Consider the following 21,793-nt stretch of genomic DNA (forward strand, 5'->3'; position numbering starts at 1 on the left):
GCTCTCGTCACCTCTTTTTCGCCGCGATCATTTTTATCACGACACCCTCTCTCACGTTCTCTCGCGCCATCACCTTCAGCGCCCGGCTTATCGACGACCACGACCCGTCTACTCGTTTGAGTGGTGGAGACCCGCCCCCCTTCAAATTTAATACACTTTTCGCTCTCTCCTGCTCTCTCTCTCTCTTTCTCTTTCTCTCGTCTCGCAAGATCCCCTGACGTGTTCTCAAATTTTTACGCCGCACCATCATTTTTATTTGGCACCGTGTGTCGATACCGAAACGTTTTATCGATTTATGGCTTGCGTTTTATATCGCCCGATAAATATCCCGTTTCCATCCGATTAATCGATCGCGCCTCCGGGAGCTGCATTCTCGCTTTCGTTGGCCGAGTTCGAGGCTGCGACGCGCACGAGATTTTTGCCCGTTTCTTCTCCTCCGCATTGTTTTACGGCTATTTTGGCATGGAATATCGCAAACTGCTATCTTGCCTATGTTTAAAAAGTGGAGACTTAAAAAGACATGTGCGATAAATATGATACCCCGCCTAGTGAGCCAGAGAAAGGAATATTTTTCACGAGGATATATTTTCATGAAAGACGCTTTCGTATGAAAAATGATCGGAGCCAATTTAGCGCTTGGCAGTTTTAAGAATTCACTTTCTTCAACGAGAAATATTTAGAGTTCTATATTATATTCTCCCTTACTACTTTTAGTAAGGCCCAATTTACGGCTCAATTTACGGCTTGGCGAGCGAAATAATATCAATATATTGCGCGTATTCACAGTATCGAGGATTCCGGCGGAAACCGCGAAGACCGCAGAGTTTAAGGACGGGACTTTTTACGGCCAGCACTATTTCAGGCAATTAAAAATGTTCGGACGATTAAAATCGTTCTCCCGATATTTCATCCCCGCGTTATTATTTCATAGGAATGCATTTAAATATTCCGATAAGCCCTGAACTGCTGAATAAATTCGCGAGATTCGGATATTTCCACGTATTTTCATGAATTGACCCTCCGTTTCGCGTATTGATAAACGAAGCGATAGAAACACAAAGCGTAGGCTCAATCGAAATTGCGATGACGATCAAAGTCTGAAATAATAGTCATTCTGCGATTATACAATTTATTTAATTCTTTTACGAAATATGGAGAAAGTATTTAAACAAATTTAGTATAAAAGTCCACTTTTGACAGCGCAACTAAACTATTTTCGGCTATGACTTCCGTCATCGAATCGAATCGATGGCTATTATTCCCTACCCGAATCGTATTTGATATACACAGTCACGTCATCGACCCTCATCTGCATGTCAACAGTATCTGCTCCATAGCTAATTAACGATAATTTAAGCATATTTATTGCAACGTGTTTACAATTATCTTGTACGTCTCTCATGCGAGCCTTATAGCCTGTTTACCCTACGTGATTTTGTTAGCATGTTATCGGTTTATAATCGCTTACATTAATTGCTTACATTACAAGACTCTGTATTACGAAATTGTTAATAACAATCGACACGTATTATTATTTATTTTTGCACTTTGCGGACAGTAAACCGCCTGCAAAATCTGTGAGGTTCACAATATAAAGCTGTATATAGAGTGTGATTTTTTTATCGAGTCGATACCGTTCGAGAAAATCAAGTGATGCGAACACGCTGCAAGAGCCGCTGAACGAGAACACATATAATAGCGTTTCTTCCTTTCCTCTTTTCTTTCTCGCAACAAGCAACGACGAGCAATCGGCAAAGGCAAGTGTGGTGAAATTGTCCTGAGCAGAAAACGACCGGCCCGCCCGGTATATCAATTTATATTTTCGCGTGCTTTCTGACACCGCTCTCTCGTCGCCGTTTTAGCGTCTTTTTGGTTACAACGGAGACTACGATTTTTCCCTCTTTCTGGATTCTGATCGTACAAAGCATGTTTGTCACCTGAGAAACCCCTCGCTGTTTATCTATATTCTCCCCTCAAGCGCAGACTGAGTGATCCTTTGCTATATATACTTGCATAATTAGCGTTGAGAGGCGACGATATACAGTCTACTCGAAATTTATCTTGCTTGGATCGAGATTTGTGTTAGTGCGATTGACCATGCCTGTGGATGTTATGACAATATACATTTTTGTTTTGCAAACAGTCGTTAACTCGTACTTTCCATACATATGTAACGCACGAGCGATGCAAATTGAATGTCTCATCTCAGTAGCAAATAGATAATTAGATACAGTAATGCCTTTTTACGTGTCGGGCACATGACATTTACACCGTACACACTCGATACGCATTTCGATGTACCTTCGGGTATACGCGCTGTCGCGTTGATGAATAACGCAACGGACGCAAACGCGGCGTGATAACTGTGCCTCGTGCATGGCAGTTGCGTCACGAGTTGTTACGTTAATCGCGCGATGAATATTAGAGGCTTTCGCGTTGAACGCGCATTAAGTGCTTTACTCGGTAGAAAAGTACGGACGGACACACGTGATAATCTTTGATAATCGAAAATTTTCAATTTTCTCGTTCAATTAGGATAACGGACATCGAGCGGTCAAGTTAAAAATTTGTTGATACGCGAATTGAACGTTAAAGATTGATGCCTCGAGCTTTCCGTCTTGCAGCCTCGCGTAGTAAGCTGCATCGATCGAGATATTTTACGGCGGGATATAAATTACGATTTGCAGGAACAAAATATTCGCTTAGCTACGGAGATACATGCGAGAAAGACGTCGCGCGACAGATAGACACCGCGGACAATATCGATTCATTGACATGATAAACGGCGCTCGATCGTCGACGCGAAAGGGCGATCTCGCAAAAGCGTTCACGGGAGAAAAGAAAAAAAAATAGGGAAAAAAAGAGGAGAAAAAGATAGAGTACCCACACACGCACATTTGCCTTGACCGATCGTGGCGTTGCTTGTTGCAGCGAGGCGTCGCGGCGACGAGGAGGCTGCGGGTGACGTCGGCGCCGGAAGCGAGGCGCACATCACGCCCGGCGACGAGGACGACGAGGAACAGGAGGACCCGCGTATCATCGACGAGAAGGTGCCGCAGGGTGGCCAAGAGAATCCGATACACACGAGCACCGAGTACGTGAACGGCCGTACGGACGTCAAAGACACCAAGAAGGACGAGAAGACGGACACGCCCGTTTAAGAGAGGAGAAAAAACAGAAAAGAAAAAAAGACAAGAGAAGGGACGCATTCCTCTTGCCTCGTTTCCTCCCTCTCTCTCTCTCTCTTTCTGTCTATCTCTCTATCTCTCTTTACCTTTCCTTCGTACGGGAAAACCGAGCTGTCGCACCTTACCACACGCCACGCTGGACTTTAGCAGTAACGACCCAAGTTTCTCCCTCCGGTGATTTCCGTTTTTACATCGCAAAACGCGCGGACACTTCTGTTAAGCGTCCGCGATCGGAAAGTGATCGTCGTGGAGCGAGTATAGCCGGCGCGAGTATACTAGCCACTTGCCACTTATACTTATTCCCATTCTCACGCGAGCAAGACAGAATAATTTTTAACCCTCTCGTTCTCCGTCTGTAGAGCCGGAAGAGCGTATTAAGAGATTACGATGTAAGAGTACATAAACTAGAGACTTATTATATAAAAATTTTCCCGTAAAACGACGGCTTCGTCGTGTAATTGACTTGTTTGAATGTGATTCTCTGAAATGCCTAGGGTAAATTGTATAACGGTGGATTTAGAAGGAGATTAAGAGATTATATAAGAGAAAGAAAAGAAGAGAATATATTATATGAAATTAAAAGAAATATATATATAAGACAAGGTGTATTCTATTGTATTACTGTATTAATAATCGATACACATATAAGTATAAAAGTGGTTTTCAAATGTAAAGGTAATTTGGAGATGAGAGGGTTAAAAAGCAGTACGCATTGCCTATCTTGACAATGCTCTACAAGTTGTTAATATTTAATATACTTATTTTAACGATTGAGAAAAAGTATTTAAAGCTGTAGGAGACCTTTTATAACAAACGACGATGATGAAGACGATAAACTTTTAAACATTATTTTCCCATAAATTTTTTCAGTTTCTTCTTTTACCACGTTAACTTTTCCTTCTTAGAAGCTGCAGCGAAGAAAACTAAACTCTTTCTCAATTCTCACTTGTAATCCCGGTGGTAAATTTTCTATTGTCGATACACTTGCCTTTCAACCTGCGAACGCCTTTGCAACGTACGAGATAGTCATTTTATTAAATATAAAACGATCGCGAAAATTATAGCCATTGTAAATCTGTGCGCGCGTCAAATCGATCGACAGCGAGAGAATGGTTTTCTAAATTTCCAATTGGGAAACGAATTATGTTTTTAATCGTGCGTCGTCTTCTCATTTTCTCTGACGACAGCTGGTTAGGCCTTCGAGTACGACCGTAAGTGTTCGCGTTCGAGGAAGCTTGGTTCTCGATCCGTCGATATATTCGGCTATGATGTTCCGAATCTCCTTTATTCAACCGTCAGTAACAACAAAATTGTCTGGCGAATCCGATTTTTGTGTCCTTCTTTTTATGATCTATGCGTATTAACAAAATCTCAAAGTGATGCGATACGTGATTTTGCTGATACGCACATAATTTTTGATTCCTTATTTTGCTGGTATCTGTTAAGATTTCAAGAACTGAAGTCGACCATTACTCTGATCGATTGTATCGATTATATAATTTCGATTATAAATTATTCGTTTTATATAAAATATTTTATATAAATTTTATACTAATTTTATACATTAATATTTTATATAAAATATTTATTTAAAAAAAAACTAGAGTGTGGATCTGATGTGAATCTTGAATTTTTCCTTTTTTTTTACGGATCTGTAAGTGTCGAGATATACGGAATGGCGATCGAAAGATTTTCGTCGCGATTTAGTCGCCACTGGACGCATGTGATTTTTCATGCTGGACATTAGCGATAATTATGAGGTAGTTATAACAAATTTCGCGGGGACGCGCCGTCCTCGGGTCACGATAGGCACTCACGATAACCGGAACAAATCAAATTGCGCAGCCGAGCGAACTTTTTATAAACAACAACAAATAATGACACAACACGCGTACACACATACACATTTGTTACAGACGACGAACGACGAGACATTACGCATACGCACGTACGCATCCAATTCCGGAAATATTTGCACGTGTATACCGAATGATTTGACAGACGCTGTAATCATGTCTGTAAAGAAAGTGAGGTGTTCTATTTCTGTCCGTAATTAATCGTCAATTGCCAGAATCTTTTTTTAACGAAAACGAGGAATTATTACTTGTTACATTGTTTAAATAACATGGAGTTAATAATCGAAGTAAAATTTTTTTACAGTAAAATAAAAAGTTTTAATTAAAAAAAAATAAAATTAAAAAGCTAAAGTCTAAAGTCTCTCTCTAAAATCTAATCTTAAATACAAAAATATTGTTTGGCCAAATAATCCTATATCAGAATGTTTGTCTCCTATTTTTATCCTGAAAATTTGCCATTGATATTTAATCTGACAGAGATAAAGACACTTTTAAAGCTTTTTAGCGACATATTCGTGCAGGAAATAACACGTACGTGCGTATTACTGTCGTTAAGGTGAAAGAACCACATTCCTTAAGATACTCCGAATTCACTAGAAATGTTTTCATAAACGTGAATTTTTGTAGGAAACGTGTACAATACTGTGATCACACATCTTTCCGTTCTATTGCGACATGCAATAACATGTTTTCGATGATGATTTTCGAGAACGGTCAAATTTTGATGAAATGATTTTTTTTATCTCAACGCACTCTGATCTTAGAGCTACGAAATTTTTACCACGAGATATTACGAATCAAAGATCTCCAAATTTTAACATATATACGACGAAAGCAAATCGAACAATAGGAACAATTGCGAGACACGTGAGAAAATTATATCGCGAAATTCGAGATCGAAATGTGTGATCGTGTCTTTATATTATCCTACAGAACTGTTATTATCCAGTGTCTTTTGTACTGTAACATTTTTATGAATATTGTAACATTCCTGGCGTTTTACTGTTGTGCTTTACTTTTTGGGATTACACGTGTACACGTTGTGGTGGTGTGATGTGATCCCCAAATGTACCATCCGCGACTCGAATGGTGATTCTATCCGAGTATGTGCCCTCAATTTCGACTGTTGCGATGGTAGCTCGATCGGCCGATAAGGGCGACGAGTATTTTTCCGGAATTTATAAACTTACAATTAGGCGGCACGGCGCTCGCTAGAAAGCGCGTTTGCTAATTAGTGTGGTGCCGGGTTGCCATCTCGATAGAGGCACACGCGGCCACCACAACTTAAATGCATTTTATCAGCGAGAGATCTTTTTACAAGTTGTATACACATATACATTAGAGAGCAATAAGATCATTGCGCGAGTATACAGAATGTTGCGTGAATTCTTAAACAGGAATGCATCTAATGTTGCATCTAAAACGAGTTTGTTCAGGCAGAAGTCTATCAATTTGTCCAAAAAAACGTGAATCTCAAATGAATCTCAAAAATACACATTTAAACTTTTAATTTATGCTCTATTAGAAAATTGGAATTTTCTTATTATTTAGTTTTATTTCCTGTTTTCCTGAAATTTACGAAACATTCTGTACATAATTACAGTGAAACGTTTAACAACGTTTCGATTATTGCGACTTTATAAGATGCGAATTCCACTTAGAGAGAATCTCATTTGCGAAACGAATTATATGTAATAATTATTGCGTTTTATATATGAAAAGTGTGATTTTATATGCGGCATTTAAATACGAAAGATGCATTCGAATCCGACCGTGGATCATACGATTGACGGATATAATCGAGCCAATAAGATTTATATATGATATTCTTACGATATATACGATAAAACAAATTATATCCCTCCAAACGTCACTAGACAGTATTATATGTATATCAACACCGACAGTCTCCGTTTGACGTAATTTTTCATTCTACAATATTTTCTACAATACATGTACATGGCTATTTGTAAGAGCGGCATTTGTGGTTACGTAAATAACTGCAGAATTTTTATATAAAAAAAGACGTATTTTTTAGTTACTCAGTAAATTAAACTTTTTTTTTTCAACAACACACACAACCTATTTCACTTGTTGGATGGCAAGTATAATTAATGCGCTGTGTATACAAATTGAATCGTATCTAGGGGAATGATATATGAGTTTTATAAGTACAATTGTGATAATCAAATTTTCGAAGCTTGTCATATTAAAAAATTTGTGCGATAGATGTTTCACGGTGCGATTCACTTTCATGTTAAATATGTCAGCGGTACGTTAAATATATTTTCCATCCAACGACATTTACATCCTGCGGAATTATTGAGAGGTTTGCATCGAGCTTTTGAAGCGGTAGATTTCGACGAGAATTAAAATTGTGATAGAATTACGTTCTGAATAATTTCGAAAAATTCCTGGCAGATTGAGCTCTCAATACTTGTAAACGAACAAAAATATTTTACTTTTCTAACATTGAATCGAATTTAATTTAATACAGTTTTATTTTTAGTTATCGAGATATTTAACGTTAAGGCATTCGTACAAGAGAATATGCTCTCATTTCGATGCAAACCTCACGGAGACATTCTATACGCATTTACCAGAAATACTTTCTGCGGCGCATCAATAACGTTACGAAAGGAAGGTAAATTCTTATTGTTTTCTTCGACAATAAGTGTCGTTTGTACTTTTGTACAGGTGACTTTTTCTCAGCTAATCACCAAACGCAATCGTGCAATTTTAAATGAAGTACTCGTACATATTTACACACACACACACAATACATAACATAGGTCTCGTCGGCATCGCGTAAAAAAGAAAATCGAATAAGAACCAAAGGGCGGATTTTCTCATGTTCCATTCATCGATTCATACATTTCCGAATTCTGCACGTACGCTCCTCCGCTGTTTCTTTTTTTTTTTGCCCGGATGCGCGTTCGTGTGTTTTCACTTATACAAGAAAAGAGCCGTGCTGAGACCGACACGGGATCATCGAGATTCTCGCCAGAGATATGATACGATTATTATGCAGAATATTGATAAAGAATTAATCGAATTTCGTTTGGAAGGAGAAACGCCGGTGCAGTTTGTCGGTCGACGGTCGAATCTCTACTGCGTGTTGTACATACTCTAAATATATATAAATATAGATATAAATATAAATATAAATAAAGATATATAAATATAAATATATATTATAAATATAACGGTACGAGAGTCGCGAATAAAGACGGTATTATATATTCTGCGTCGGGGGCACTTGGCTTGCAACTCGTGAAACGCCGATCGAGTTTAAGTGACAACACTTATATCCGCGCTTGCACTCCAATTGCCGGGTCGACCTGTCGTTATTATCCGTGAAACTTTTTCAGGGTGAAAGATATTATCGGGGGGGGGGGGGGGGGCAGAAAATGTGTGAGATTTACTTAACGGGAGTTGATAGAACTTTTTTTCCGAAAAGGACGACGCGCGCGCGCGCGGGATAGACGCGATAATGATACGTCAGTATTTTGTAATTGGGACGACCGACGTCATTTTTACGTGTCGCGTTCTATATACGAGGGTACGAGCCTTTCCCTTAATACGGCTCGCGTAGTAAAACGAGGGAAATGTTACGCGTTCAGTTATAGGGCATTTATCCTTCCGCCTCTTTCTCTCTCTCGCGTGCCCTACTCAGCCGTAAGCTCGTCCCTTTATTTCCCTTTCCCGTCTATATTTCTCCGTAATATATATATGGCAAAAGTTTCTTCCGCTATTTCCGCTCTCTCCGCTTTCCAGCGATATTGGAAGCGAAGGGAGGAAAGTGTCGTAAGATACCGTAGAAGAATGACGTCGGTTGTTGCACTTGCGAGTTACTGGACATACCGCGGCTACATTGCCAACGGGGGCGGGCCCCGTTCGCAAGGGTACGTTGGTTCGCGCCGTCACACAGAGGCTGTCTCGCATCAGTTTTCAACCCGAGTATATCGAGATTTGTTAGTATATATAATATATAATATATAGTATAAATATATATGTGTATAATTTATGCATTATATATGTATAATCACGGTAATATATATTATGTATACTAATGTCAGTATGTTAAATATATGTAATAGAGCCTAAAAGAAAAACGGGGAAAGGGGAAAATCGTGCGTTTATCTAAAAAAAAAAAAGACATGGATGGAGGAAGATATCTGCATATCTTCACGCATCGCGACGATCTTGTTTTAGCGAGTGCGAACGCAAGAGCGAGCACTAGGGCAACCCGAATTTTTTATATACATAATAAGTAATGTATGTGGTCACACATCCGATTTTTAAATGTTTTACAATATTCCGATAAAAGCGAGAGGTCACGTGTCGTTTCCCGAAAAAGGAACGACGCGAGGAGAGAACTGATCGAAAACTGATGAATGTTCAATTTTTCCGTCTTAGGCTAGGCTATATACACGAAATCCTCACTATCGGAAAATAATAAACGCGCGTGAATAAACGACTATCGAGACTCTTTCTCGAGTCTATCGGAAACTTTTGCTAATTGAAAGTCGCTCTCAGCACATTAAACTCTTAAGCAAATAGTAACAGTCTAATTGGAGACTAATTAAACGATTATTAGGAGAATAATTTTTTTAACGAGCGAAACAGAGATTGTCGTAAAGATCTTGCCAGATTTGTTCTAAAATAAACTTCGAATTTAGTGAAGTCGAGTGTTGAAAGCCTTTCATTGCAGCTTAATCTCTATCAAGACAAGAATAACTTATTCTTTTACCCAATTTTAGTTTTGTCTGTGAGTTGTTTTGATTTTATCAGCTGTTCTACATTTCAATCAGTCGCTGTTACTAAACTTACATAAGGCCACCATGATAAGTGTTTCAATAAAACTCACGAGATTAGATAAAAGCTCGAACAGAGATCCGGAAGTATGTATAGCGAGAACAACGTCGAAGAACACTGCCAAAAATACCGATACATAGAATTTTTTGTCATACTTACGAAATGCCATAAGAGAAAAATGTCACGTACAACCTTCACTCTTAATCATATAAGTTACGAGCTAAAAACGATAAGAACGATTACTTGTGAACCGCAATACACCCGCTTACATAAAATTATCGGTGTTTACAAAATGCGTAACATGCAAGTTTATGGCGCTGTTTATCTCATTTATTCCGATCGAGAGATCGTTAAACATAATCTTGTCGTCGGTATAATGTGAAAAACAGAAAGGAGACGCGAAATTATTTATACACGTGAATCCACTTGCGTACAAATCTCCCGATAAATTTTAATACGTTTCATTGATATTGATACATTTATTGCGTAATTCTCACTCTTATAATAAATTAATTGTAATGTAACAATACTTTTAATGTGTACAACTTAAATCTCGATGATCATGCTTTCAAGACATGTTTATACAATCGCGCGTGTATGTGTGTGTGTGTGTATATATATATATATATTTATATACATATAGACATGCAGATGTACGCGTATATACACACATTTGCGTTCGATCGCGTTTTTCGTTGCCCTGCGACAACTAGAGATTGAATGAACATTTGTAAAATTCGTAATATTAATCGAAAAGATGACATACGTTATTAAGGAGCATGATCGTTGGCCATACACAATGGGGTATATATATACTATATATATTATATTATATAGATATATTTATGTTAAAACGTAAGTCTATAGAGTAAGATGATGAACGCGATGGCGGCGCCGATTCGCGCCGGATCGCGAGATTATATTATAAATACCTGCAATTGGTGTTCTCTTCTCTTTGAAGCATTTTTTAGGATCTAATTAAATGCCGCGCGAAATCGCGGTTATACCGGGAGAAATTGCGTTTGCGCGACATCGTTATCTCGTCATTTTCCGATTAAGGGCCCAATCGAAACGGCGCCGTGTTGGCGATCGGTTTCAGGAATAGTCCAGAGAGATCGCTGACTCTTTAATTAAGCAGGCAAAACGGTTTAAAATGATGTTACACAGATCGCAATTAAGATGAGCTAGCCACGCCGCGTCCGCGCGAGAAACGATAACACATTTTGTATCTCTACCTGTAGATACAATGCGATAGGCGAAGAAAAGTATATCTAAGGATTCAAATGAAATTAATATATAGAGAGCTGTATGTATAATTAATTATAAGTTCATTCGTCGCTATGATATTATACTTAGATATCGTATGATTTTTGAAATAAAACATTTGTTTTAAATATATAAATGTTGAGAGATCGTATCGTCCTTTCATTTCGTTAAGCTTATTTATTTTGGATATTGTAACTTCAGGATTTCATTTCTAGAGCGCAAAATACAGACTTTTGAACTCAAAAGCTAAATTAGCACGACGATAATTAATCTTTAATTTGTGATTGTGATATTAATGATGCTTTTTTTAAATGATTTATATATCTTTTACTTAATGAGTACGAAGAGATTAATTTAATAATATTTATAATATTATTAATAGAGAAATTATAAATTGAGAATTCTAATTTGAGATTACGTGAGTAGTCACCAGCTGCAGTCAGTTGCGATAGAAGTAAAAGAAAAGAGATATGGATAATGTTGACTGATAATGATTGACATCATGTTTCAAAAGTTAGTGATTTATGTCACACCACTGACGATGCTGTCTTGTAGCTAGATAAAGGAATTGGATAATTAAAGATAAATTTTTTAATATAACAACATCTTTAATCGCTTCAAGCGAATTTTATAATTTTAAAGCATAAATTCTTTGAATTACTTACGAAACTTCCTTCCATTTTTAACAACATCTTTAATCGCTTCAAGCGAATTTTATAATCTTAAAGCATAAATTCTTGGAATTACTTACAAAACTTCCTTTCATTTTTAACAACATTTTTAGTAAATTCTTTAATTATATAAAAAATTGTATAGGAAAATATTATCAATATTGTCATATGAAATAAACGATATAATTTTGAGTAGATTGCATTCAATGAATAATAATACATAATACAATTTAAAATACTATTGACAGTATTAATCTTAAGAAACGTATCTCAATTAAAAATAAAAATTTCTAAAACTTTATTTACGTTTTAATAAATCCTGAAAGCTATTTCATATATCAGATAAAATTATAGCGAGCACGCATCTCTCTCAGGGTTTTGCATTTATTACGAAAGCATTGCACTTTATATTTAATTGTCCGATTAAAGCAAAACTTGTCCTTACTTTCAGGTCACTCGTCCACCAGGAATCTCGGGGAGTCGTGAGTATACCGAAATTACGATATACGTTTTATTATTTCAATCCACATTATCGCACTCTCGCTTACCAATATCTATCACACTCGCACCCGGCGTCATGACTAATACTTTCATTCTTTCGTAGTGCTTTAGTTTAATTTAGCCGTGTGACGCGATTCAGAGACGAACGAGCGAGAGATCCCTCTTCGTCGCTTTTCCGTCACTCGACTCGATTTGTCGTTCCGTAGAACTTTTGCCAAGCATGCACATTTTCAGAGACTTCGCGGACCCAGCGACGGGCGTTAGCCTTCTTCACCTCGGCAAATCGAAAACTACGGCCGATGTCGTTAGAAAAAGGCAAGCAGCAGCTTTTTTTATTTTATTCGTTTCTCGGCAATGTCGCGCGGATATGTGTCCGTCGACGCGCTCGCTTTTCTTACTCGTCGGACCTAATTGGATTAAATTGCCCGGAAAGGCAGCGCGGCCAACAAAGTATTGTTCGCCGCCCGTTTTCTGCGCAATTTGATCAAACTGGGAACTGTTTCTCGTCTCGCTGTGTTACCGGCAAAAATAAATCCTACGTGACAATAGATTAAAACCTCTTATTACTTCACGAACTGAAAGAAAAAAGTAACGAAAGGATCAATCAACTTTTTTACGATCATCAATATACGTTGCGAGAATAAATCCGGCAATTATCTCTTGCTCAGACAACACGCATGTCTAAAAGACTTTAATTAAAGATGTCTTAAGAACGCCTTTAAAACTTTCCGAATGTTTTTATAAGACATTTCGTGGAACAAACACAGGTATTTATTTTATTTTTTTTTTTTTACTATAACAGTTATCAATTAAAATCAAGACTATAAAAATATAATTTACGCCAGGTAAATCAATTTGGTATTTAGATATTTTGCATCATTTAGTGTTACAACAACATAATTAAAACGGAGAGCTGTTTGGAAACGCAAAACAAGAGGAAAAATACAAGACAGAGACTGGAATTAACTGATACATCGGCATGTTAAAAATTCAATACTTACATAACTTTGCTAATGACAAAACCGCGATCTCCGTTGTTACATATAGATTGTCCTAAGTTATGTAAATATTAAATTGTTTATACACCGATTTAGCAAGCAACGCTAGCTCTTCTTTCGTATTTTTCTTCTCGTTGACGCATTTGCGTATTATTATTTTTTATTTTGCAATATGTCTAAAAATAGTTAAATTAATAGACTAAATTAATTGAAATAAGGCGTCTATAAGACATCTAAAAGACGTCATATATAAATCGGGTCATAAGACCTTTTAAAAACGTCATAATATTATGATCTTTCCGACAGTTTTATATAAGACGTCTTTCAGACGTCTTTAGGAAGTCATGATGTTCTCTGGGTGGTTTTTTTTCGACATAATAATTAAAAAATCACTACATATCGGTACAAGTTAAAATAATTGAGAATATGAAAAAAAAAATCGAAAATCTATTGTGGGGTAGATCCCTGATAACGTTGAATGCCGTCTACAGCCATAACATAAATGATATGGGTATAAGCGACCTCATTCTCGTAATCACATTTATCAATGAGATAAACAAATCAAAAAATGAGGTCAAAGTTAGAATACGGCTGGGTAGACTTTGCGTGTCGTATTTACGCAATCGCGTTACATAGATTAATTATTGCGAAATATGTATAACCAAGCAATTAAAACTCGTAATCGAGCAGTCTCAGCGATTCCTCCATTCTACATAGCGATATCGAATTTTTTATTCTATATTCTACTTTTGCTTCTATAATTCTGTCTTATTACAATTAGTGAAGGTCGTATACGAGAAACGTGTAAAATATAAGGCGGAAACGATGCAACAATATCCGTGACGGAATCGAGGATTTCGCTTGCAAATATCTCGAAGCAATTAGTTCGAGACTTAAGATTTTACGACGTTAACGATCCATAAAAATACGATCCGAAAAACGCATTAAGATGCTTGTAACTCCATGATTAATTACTATCGCTGCACATTTTTTTCGATGACGAAAGTTCACGGTTTTCGAGTAAGAAAGTAATAATAATTTTGTTGCTTATATAAAAAGCAACGTAAAAAAAAAACCATACAAAAGATGAGGCGTCAACAAGATGGCTGCTGCTACGCGATATCCCACCTGTAGCAAGAAGACGATAATTTGGTAGTGAGGAAACAGAACGTGGAGCAAAAAAAAGGGAAGAGGAAAATACGCCGCTTAATTAGTGGCAGCGCGTGGCATGTAATATGTAATACGCTGCTTATCATGCGAATCTCCTCGCATTTTTTGTAGAAGATTGCGCATTCATAATCGACCGATCTCAAGGCCGCTTATATGATATCCCTCCCCAGTATAATCTTAACCGTGAAAAACTTGACGCTTCATACTTATTATGCGTGCGCTTTGTGTCCATTGGCTGTTTCGTTGTAATTCACGTATAGGCAATCTGTGTTAACCGCGGCGCTTATGTTGTAACTCTCGGAAGTAAAAACTCCCTAAGCATTCAAACGACTAACGCTACGCTAAGTCAATTAATTTTTTAACGCGCCGTTAAGTTCCATTGGATAATCAATTGCATCATGCGCGCGACATGGAGAAATAGTGTCTATTATCACATCATTCGCCACGTTACGTGTGAAACTTTCTAAAAACTTCACTTCAATATTTACAATTCTCGCTGCATGTGACTATGTGTGAAATATGATCTAAAATATCTAACACGAATTAAAAAAAAAAAAAAAAAAAAAAAAAATTTGCAGAGCATCACGCTTTTTTTTATGTATTTTCAAATATTTCATAACGGATTCTTTACATTATTATCATTTTAATTTAGTTTCAATCGGTCATTTTTTCTAATTACGGATACACATTTGTACATGCTACGCATAAGGAGAGACAAAGAGCAAATTGACAAAGAAAATAAAGAAAACCTAATAGCTTAATCAATGTCGTACTTGACACGAAGATACAGGTTAATTACATACAATTTATGCATGTAACTATAAACGTTCTGAATAGTACATTCATTAATCTTCCGCTAAATTAAATCATCCGCTAAACTAAAAAAACAAATGTGATACATATACGTTCGTACAAACACGTGCAGTAATTTTGTACATCTTCATTGGGATTAGTAACTATTCAATGCAAAACGAACTTGTTAAATATTAGTTCTTCTCTAATATCGAAAAGTTAATTATGAGCGCTGCATAGTTTTTAACGTTTTGTTTTCTTGTGAAACTATTGTTGCGTGATCATGTCGAAACGTGTCTTATCGCGAAAAAAAAAAGACAACTTAATTCTCTATGCATTATACATACATTATATGTACATAGAAGTGACACAGAGAGCGCCGGCAGATATTCCCGATCAGAAGTGGACGGAGCGTCGTCCCGGGGACAACGGAAGCCCAGGATCAATCTGTCCCGATTCTTTGGAAAGAACAAAGATAAAGTATCCGGCGCTGATACGGACACCATGAAGACTGTCGTTACCGTCGACGACGAGAAGGTAATCGCTGCTGTTTTTTTTTCTACGCGGTTGACGTATTTATAACTCGTTATCCTTGTTATGTTTTATTATTTCTTTTCTTACGCCAGCGCCAATTCGTTATCTTCGGTCTTTACAATAATACATGTCGGAAAAATTTTTTTTTTAATTGTGTATTAATGATTAATTAATGCTGCAATAGAAAGCAAAATCTGAACTTCTGCAAATCTTCGTTATTAACTCATAAAAAAGCCGATATAAAAAATTAAATTATGAGTAATATCAAACTTTTCTCTAGTAAAATTTTGGATTGTTCGAGTCGAACGAAATTAAATATTAAGTTAGAAAAGAAATAACACGTGCCTGGTACGTGTTTCTCCTTATAATATTTCCTTATAAATTATAAATCTAAATACCACAACCTTAGAGTTTGCCTCTGTAATAGTGGATAACGAATGCGGTAGATTACTAACGAGTTTTTTAAATCATAATCTTTGTTTTTATCTAAAATATAAAATTAATTTTATGTGAATATAAAATTCCGACGTCACGTTAGTTTTTCTGCTTGAGTATAAAAAGAACTACTTATTATAGGATTCATTTATTCATTTTTTTTTTACAAACTATATTGTAATATAAATGTACGTCATCACGGTAATATGCGCAATCAAGGTTCTTTATCGGTTTTTGTACATCTGAGAAAAACATGATATATATAATAGCTGCAGACCGCTGAGCCGGCCGGGCAAGAAGGCAGAACGAATCCTCCGGCAAGCGAGGGTGGAATAGTGTACGCGGAATTGGATCTCACGCAGCAGCAACAAGGCGCCGCGCCTCGCCGAATTAATGAGGACAAAACGGAGTACGCCGAAATCTTGTACACGAAACCAGAAACCGAGGAAACGGCAGACAAATAACCGCATTTCCGCAAATGCAATTAAGACGATCGCGTGTTTCCCCTTTCAGGACGACGCGACGTCCTATCTCTTTGCAAAATCAATTTTTTCTACAGAGGAAGTAAAACGAATACACAATTTAAAACGAGAAAAATATCCCAAGGCATCGCTTGTTATTGAATTTTCCGTTGCAATTATCATGCGATCGCACATATATAAATGGACACGGTTGGCGTTCCTCGTTAATTAAAACCCCGTGATTACATGTCTCCGTACGTGTGATACTTTGTTGTACGGTAGGCGTTGTAACGTTTTTTCCGACATCAGTGTTTCCGATTTGTTCTTCGATATTACGTCTAATCACAACCGATCGTTATCGAATTCGGGAGCAAGGAAAAAACCTTTACTGACTGGAATCGAAAACCGTAATACATTGTGGCGCGTGATTGCTATAAGTTCATAACATGTTTCAGAAAGGTGTATGTGCAAATTTTAGCCGTAAGTAATGTTCTTTCGTAATTTGCATTTGTTGTTTTATTGAGAATTTTATGGAAGGTATGATCTTAACCGTCCAATTTATTTTAGTTCTGAGTTATTAGCTAAACAATTTTATTTGAAATTTTTCTATCGTTGAAACCTTGTACTAATTTGTTTTTGAGAAAATTCTCTGTGAGAAAATATATATTTCTTTCGTTTCTTCCTAAATATTTTTTTAAGCGTATATGATTCGTCGCGCTACGTACTTAAATGCAATATTATCTTTAACGTTGTTATTGTCCACTTAAATAATGCATAAGCCTAACAATAATAATCGTATCGCGTACAAGCTGTACGCTTAAAAGTCGTTTAAACAATTTAATCACTTAAAATATGGAAAATTTTAAGAATATTAGTTATATTGAAAAAGAATAAAAAAGAATAACACCAAACGAATGATTTTTACAGAAACGATTTTTAAGCGAAGTCATTTTTATATATTGTAAAGTTTAATGGGCTTAAAAATTATATATTTTGGCTATATCGTGTCTTTTTTTTATTGAATACGCAACAAGCATTTACTAATAATTGTATTATGTAAGATTTACGTATTATAATCGCGTTTTGCATTATTTTAAAGTGATTTATAAGTATGTACCACTTTTTGCAAGAATCTAAGCTGAACGTGTTATTATATTAAACTAATCACTTAATTAAACTAATCTCACTAATGAATTATATATTCCGTTTGATTAGTTCGATTATATTTTAGGTACAAAACCTACGATTATGTCGATTCAAGCGTTTTTCACCGTCCATTACTAACAACTTTAGTTACTTTTTTACGCATTTATTTTAATAATTAGATGTAAGCGTAAAATATATGTGAATAAATTATATAAAATTTAAGCCTTTGTTTACTTCTTCTCCCTTATAACACAAATAAATCTTTGATAAATCTAAATTTTCTTTCATAATTTCTTCAATTATATGTAATATTTTTCTTGTTGAGAATGTTCAGAAAGGATAAGAAAGGATAAGAAAATAGCATGTTGCATGCAATAAAATTGCATATGCAACAAAAAAATTATAAATTAATAAAGATATTTGTGATAAACTTATCGTTTTTAGTCAAATTTGTAACTTGATTACAAATAGATATTTAATATTGTTAATAATTGTTTAATAACTGATTATTCTTCCATTACTTATCAATTTTACATATACACGTGTAAAAAATTGCGTGTTTTATATGTATATGTTATATATAATTCCTACAAATTTACTGACATAAAGGTGTAAGGTGCGAATTTATGCTATTTACGAGATGTCGTGTTAATTTGTATATAAGAAGATAATAGTCTTATAATTAATGGAAATGTTCTAGATCTATTCTCTTTTTATTGAGTCATTAAGTTTTTCCCCAGCGTTGTTTTCCAAGAGATAAAATAAGAACCTTGGTAGATTTCCAAATGAATCAATCTTGCATAATGCTGATATGTAATCGCACGAGATCGCAGTCAGTCGCATTTTACTCTTCCATCATCATCCCACCATTACGTCAGAATCTTGAAAAAAGAACGTTTAACGTCTCTTAATCAACTTGTAGAATCATCTTTCTTTATTTACCGTAAAATTCCGACGTCGGCCTCAATCATCCTTGTTCTACTACGTCGGTCATTACGTTGCTTGTTTTGCTACAGGTGTCCAATGTACTGTCAGCTTTGTCTCCTTCAGCAGCGATTAAGATACCAATGCGCCGGGACACTTAAGACATATGTCTTAGACCTTTATCATTTTAGTTTTTAAATAACGCGAATTAAAATCAAAGATAAAAATATAATACAAGAAATATATTTTTCACTTTGATTTTTGATTTTTAATTCTTATTTAAGGACTTAAAATGATAAAAATGTCCAGACATAGTCCAGGACGCACGGTTCTTTTATTTTTAGATAAACGATGCCTATAGCTATTGGGTCTTTTGAAACATTTCCGCGACTCGAAATCTATGCAAAATCTTCGTCCTCTGATGAAGCTACTTTCGCATAATCGAGCGACTCTACCCCGGGTGAAGGATCGTCGCTAGCGAAGTCTATCAGTCTCGGATAACGATCCGCGGTAATCGAACCAGTGACGGAAATTCGCGTCTCGTACAGATCGATCAAAGAATCGGCCAACACATCATCTTTCGTCTCGACAGGGTCGAAGGGTAGCTTAGGCCTTTTCCGAGGACGCGCTTGACCGAGATTCAAACGACACTTGGTGCTCACGAGCGCATTGTTCGCATTTTCGGGATTCAACGCGGGCTCCGTACGACGAAGCTGCAAGCTCTCCAGTTGAAAATCTCTGGTGGCACCCTCGGCGAGACGGCGTCGATACCGCGGGTAGGAATCCTCGTCGGGTACCGTGACCGCTCCGGGAATAGGCGCGCCGGGGTCTTCGATTTTTCCCGGCGATTTCTGCAGAGATCTCGGCAGAATCTTTCTTCGCGCGATGCGGAGATCGGCATCGAAGTCCTCTCGATCGAACGAGAGGCTCAGCGGCGTGACGCGTACGCCGAGTCTTTGATTGGTATTGAACATTTTCGCAATCGCGTATATCAGAGCGTTCATATTTTTGCAACGTAGAGCGTAGATCGCGCCGCGATTCCTAGCGAATAACGGCGGGCCGATCCAGCAGGGATCGGCGACGTAATAAGCGTCCTTAGCCGCCAGTGCCGCCAAGGCGATCCTGTTGCACTCGACGATGACGTTGCGAGATTCCTCAAAGGCCAATGCCAGCGCGTCGGTTAACGTCAATCTATTTCGATCGCCGTACAGAATCCCGTGTACACTCGTGCCAATATCTACGGTCCACGAGTGTGGGAATATCCTGAAGGAGGTCTGCAGGCCGAACCTGTTCTCGGGCTGCTTCGAGCACTTCTGCATCGTGCTCCTCAGGCTCTCCGTGTAGTAGGAATCTCCGCAGATCACGGCCGAGTCCAGGACGGCCGGACTCCAACGCGAAGGATGACAGAGATTCTGCATGGCTAGAACGGCGACGCATATGGCGGCGCGGTTTTTCCCGGCTCGTTCGCCGAATCGACGATCGTACGCGCCGATCGTGCCCCAGATAGAGTAAATCAGGTCGATCACTTCGATCGCATAGTTGTTCCAAAATCGCCGATCAAACTTGGATGGATCCGACCTGTCGCCGCCCTTCGCTCTCTTACGCGATCTCATAATCGAATGCGTGAAGTTCCACTGATAGTCGAGATAGACCCACATGGGGTCTTCCTGGAACTTGTCGAACGCCGGCGCGTCGATGGAATTCACGTGAATTCTATGGAGGAAGAATCCGGTCGTGCCTTCGTATTGATTGAGGCACATGTGCTTCACCATTTGACGCAGGCAGGAGAAGATGCACAGACAGGCGTTGCCGTTGGCGAGGGTCTTTCTGCCTCTCGCATCGCATTGGTAAGGATCCAGGTAGTAGTAGCAGTTGGTCGCTCTCGAGTACCAAAAGCCGTAGCAGCAGTTAGTAAAGTGCAGTATACCGCTCGTGTACGTCTTAAAGTAATTTTTCAGATGCCGTTTCACCTAAACCAACGATTATAGATATAATGACGTTTAAAAATTAAATTAATATTAAGAGGTATAATATTAACTTCAATAAATTCTAAATGTGACCTATTTATTAGGCAAATTATAATAAATAAACATAAATAAATAAAAATGAACAGACTAATTAGAAAAAAATCTACTTTTCTCATATATTAAAATAGTAAAAGATAGAATAAAAAGCACAGAAAAAATATAAAGAAAATAAAAAACGAAAATATATTTTTAAAAATCCTTTTAGTAAATAGAGCTGTATGACAGGATACATTGAAATATAATAATTAGTAGAAATGACATAAAATTTTATAAATACATTAAAAAAATTAATAACTGCGTCAGATAAAATTGTAGAAAGTAAAATCGGAGAATTAATTCCATTCTTATAAAAAGAATAAAAAGATTTAGAAAAAATAATTTTCTTCCTCATCCTCGGCACTCACTTGCGCGTAAAAATCCTTTCTGCCAGTCTGAGAATTCGTTGTTAGTACGACCAAGGGTGACGCGCAGTCACGAAAATCGAAAAGCCTGTTCATCAGCGGGACATTTCGAAAAACATGTTCCGTATGAAATTTCGGCTCGAAGAATTTTCTATACAAATTCTCCGCGACTTCGAGGACCCTGTCGATCATGCCGGGAAGCGGAGACTGAACGATGTCCCTTTTTACCACGACAGCCAGTAACGCGACGAAGTAGCAACGTTTCACCAGCGGTTCCAGGAGGCTGTCGCGATCGCGAAGAACCACCGTTCCGAGTACGAAGATCGGTTTCGACGCGGGGCCGATCGATTTGAAAATCGCTTGAACGTCATAAGACTCCGGAAGCTCCTTTCGGTGAATCTCCGGTAGAGACGACGTCGTCGTCGGCTCGTGAAGACCTTTAACATCGCTGTAATCGGGCGCCATTTTTCGCGCATAGGATATAGTGATCGCTCTCACGGCGAATTCAGTCTCCCGCGGCTCGTCGATCACCTTAACAATTAGCTTGAGAAACTCGCCCAGGCTGCTGGACGCGATCATTCGCAGGCTCTTCGTCCCCGTGACCG

At 37.5% G+C, this 21,793-nt stretch overlaps 1 protein-coding gene across 3 annotated transcripts in view; it reads left to right on the forward strand.

The window, feature by feature from the left end:
* The window catches only part of Fas3 (fasciclin 3), a 301,441-nt gene extending 283,383 nt beyond the window's left edge, over nucleotides 1-18,058 (forward strand). Inside the window, exons 8-11 of one of the 3 annotated variants that reach the window (XM_071777142.1) lie at nucleotides 12,251-12,281; nucleotides 12,535-12,615; nucleotides 15,623-15,797; nucleotides 16,499-18,058. In XM_071777142.1, the coding sequence (XP_071633243.1) occupies nucleotides 12,251-12,281; nucleotides 12,535-12,615; nucleotides 15,623-15,797; nucleotides 16,499-16,693 (482 nt within the window). In that variant the 3' untranslated portion in view covers nucleotides 16,694-18,058. Of the gene's footprint in view, nucleotides 1-2,931; nucleotides 11,265-12,250; nucleotides 12,282-12,534; nucleotides 12,616-15,622; nucleotides 15,798-16,498 lie in introns of those variants that run through there. The other 2 variants (XM_071777143.1, XM_071777145.1) reach the window with 2 other exon arrangements.
* Nucleotides 18,059-21,793: the final 3,735 nt, after the last annotated feature.

Source organism: Temnothorax longispinosus, chromosome 4, assembly GCF_030848805.1.
Source record: "Temnothorax longispinosus isolate EJ_2023e chromosome 4, Tlon_JGU_v1, whole genome shotgun sequence".
Taxonomy (NCBI): Eukaryota; Metazoa; Arthropoda; class Insecta; order Hymenoptera; family Formicidae; genus Temnothorax; species Temnothorax longispinosus.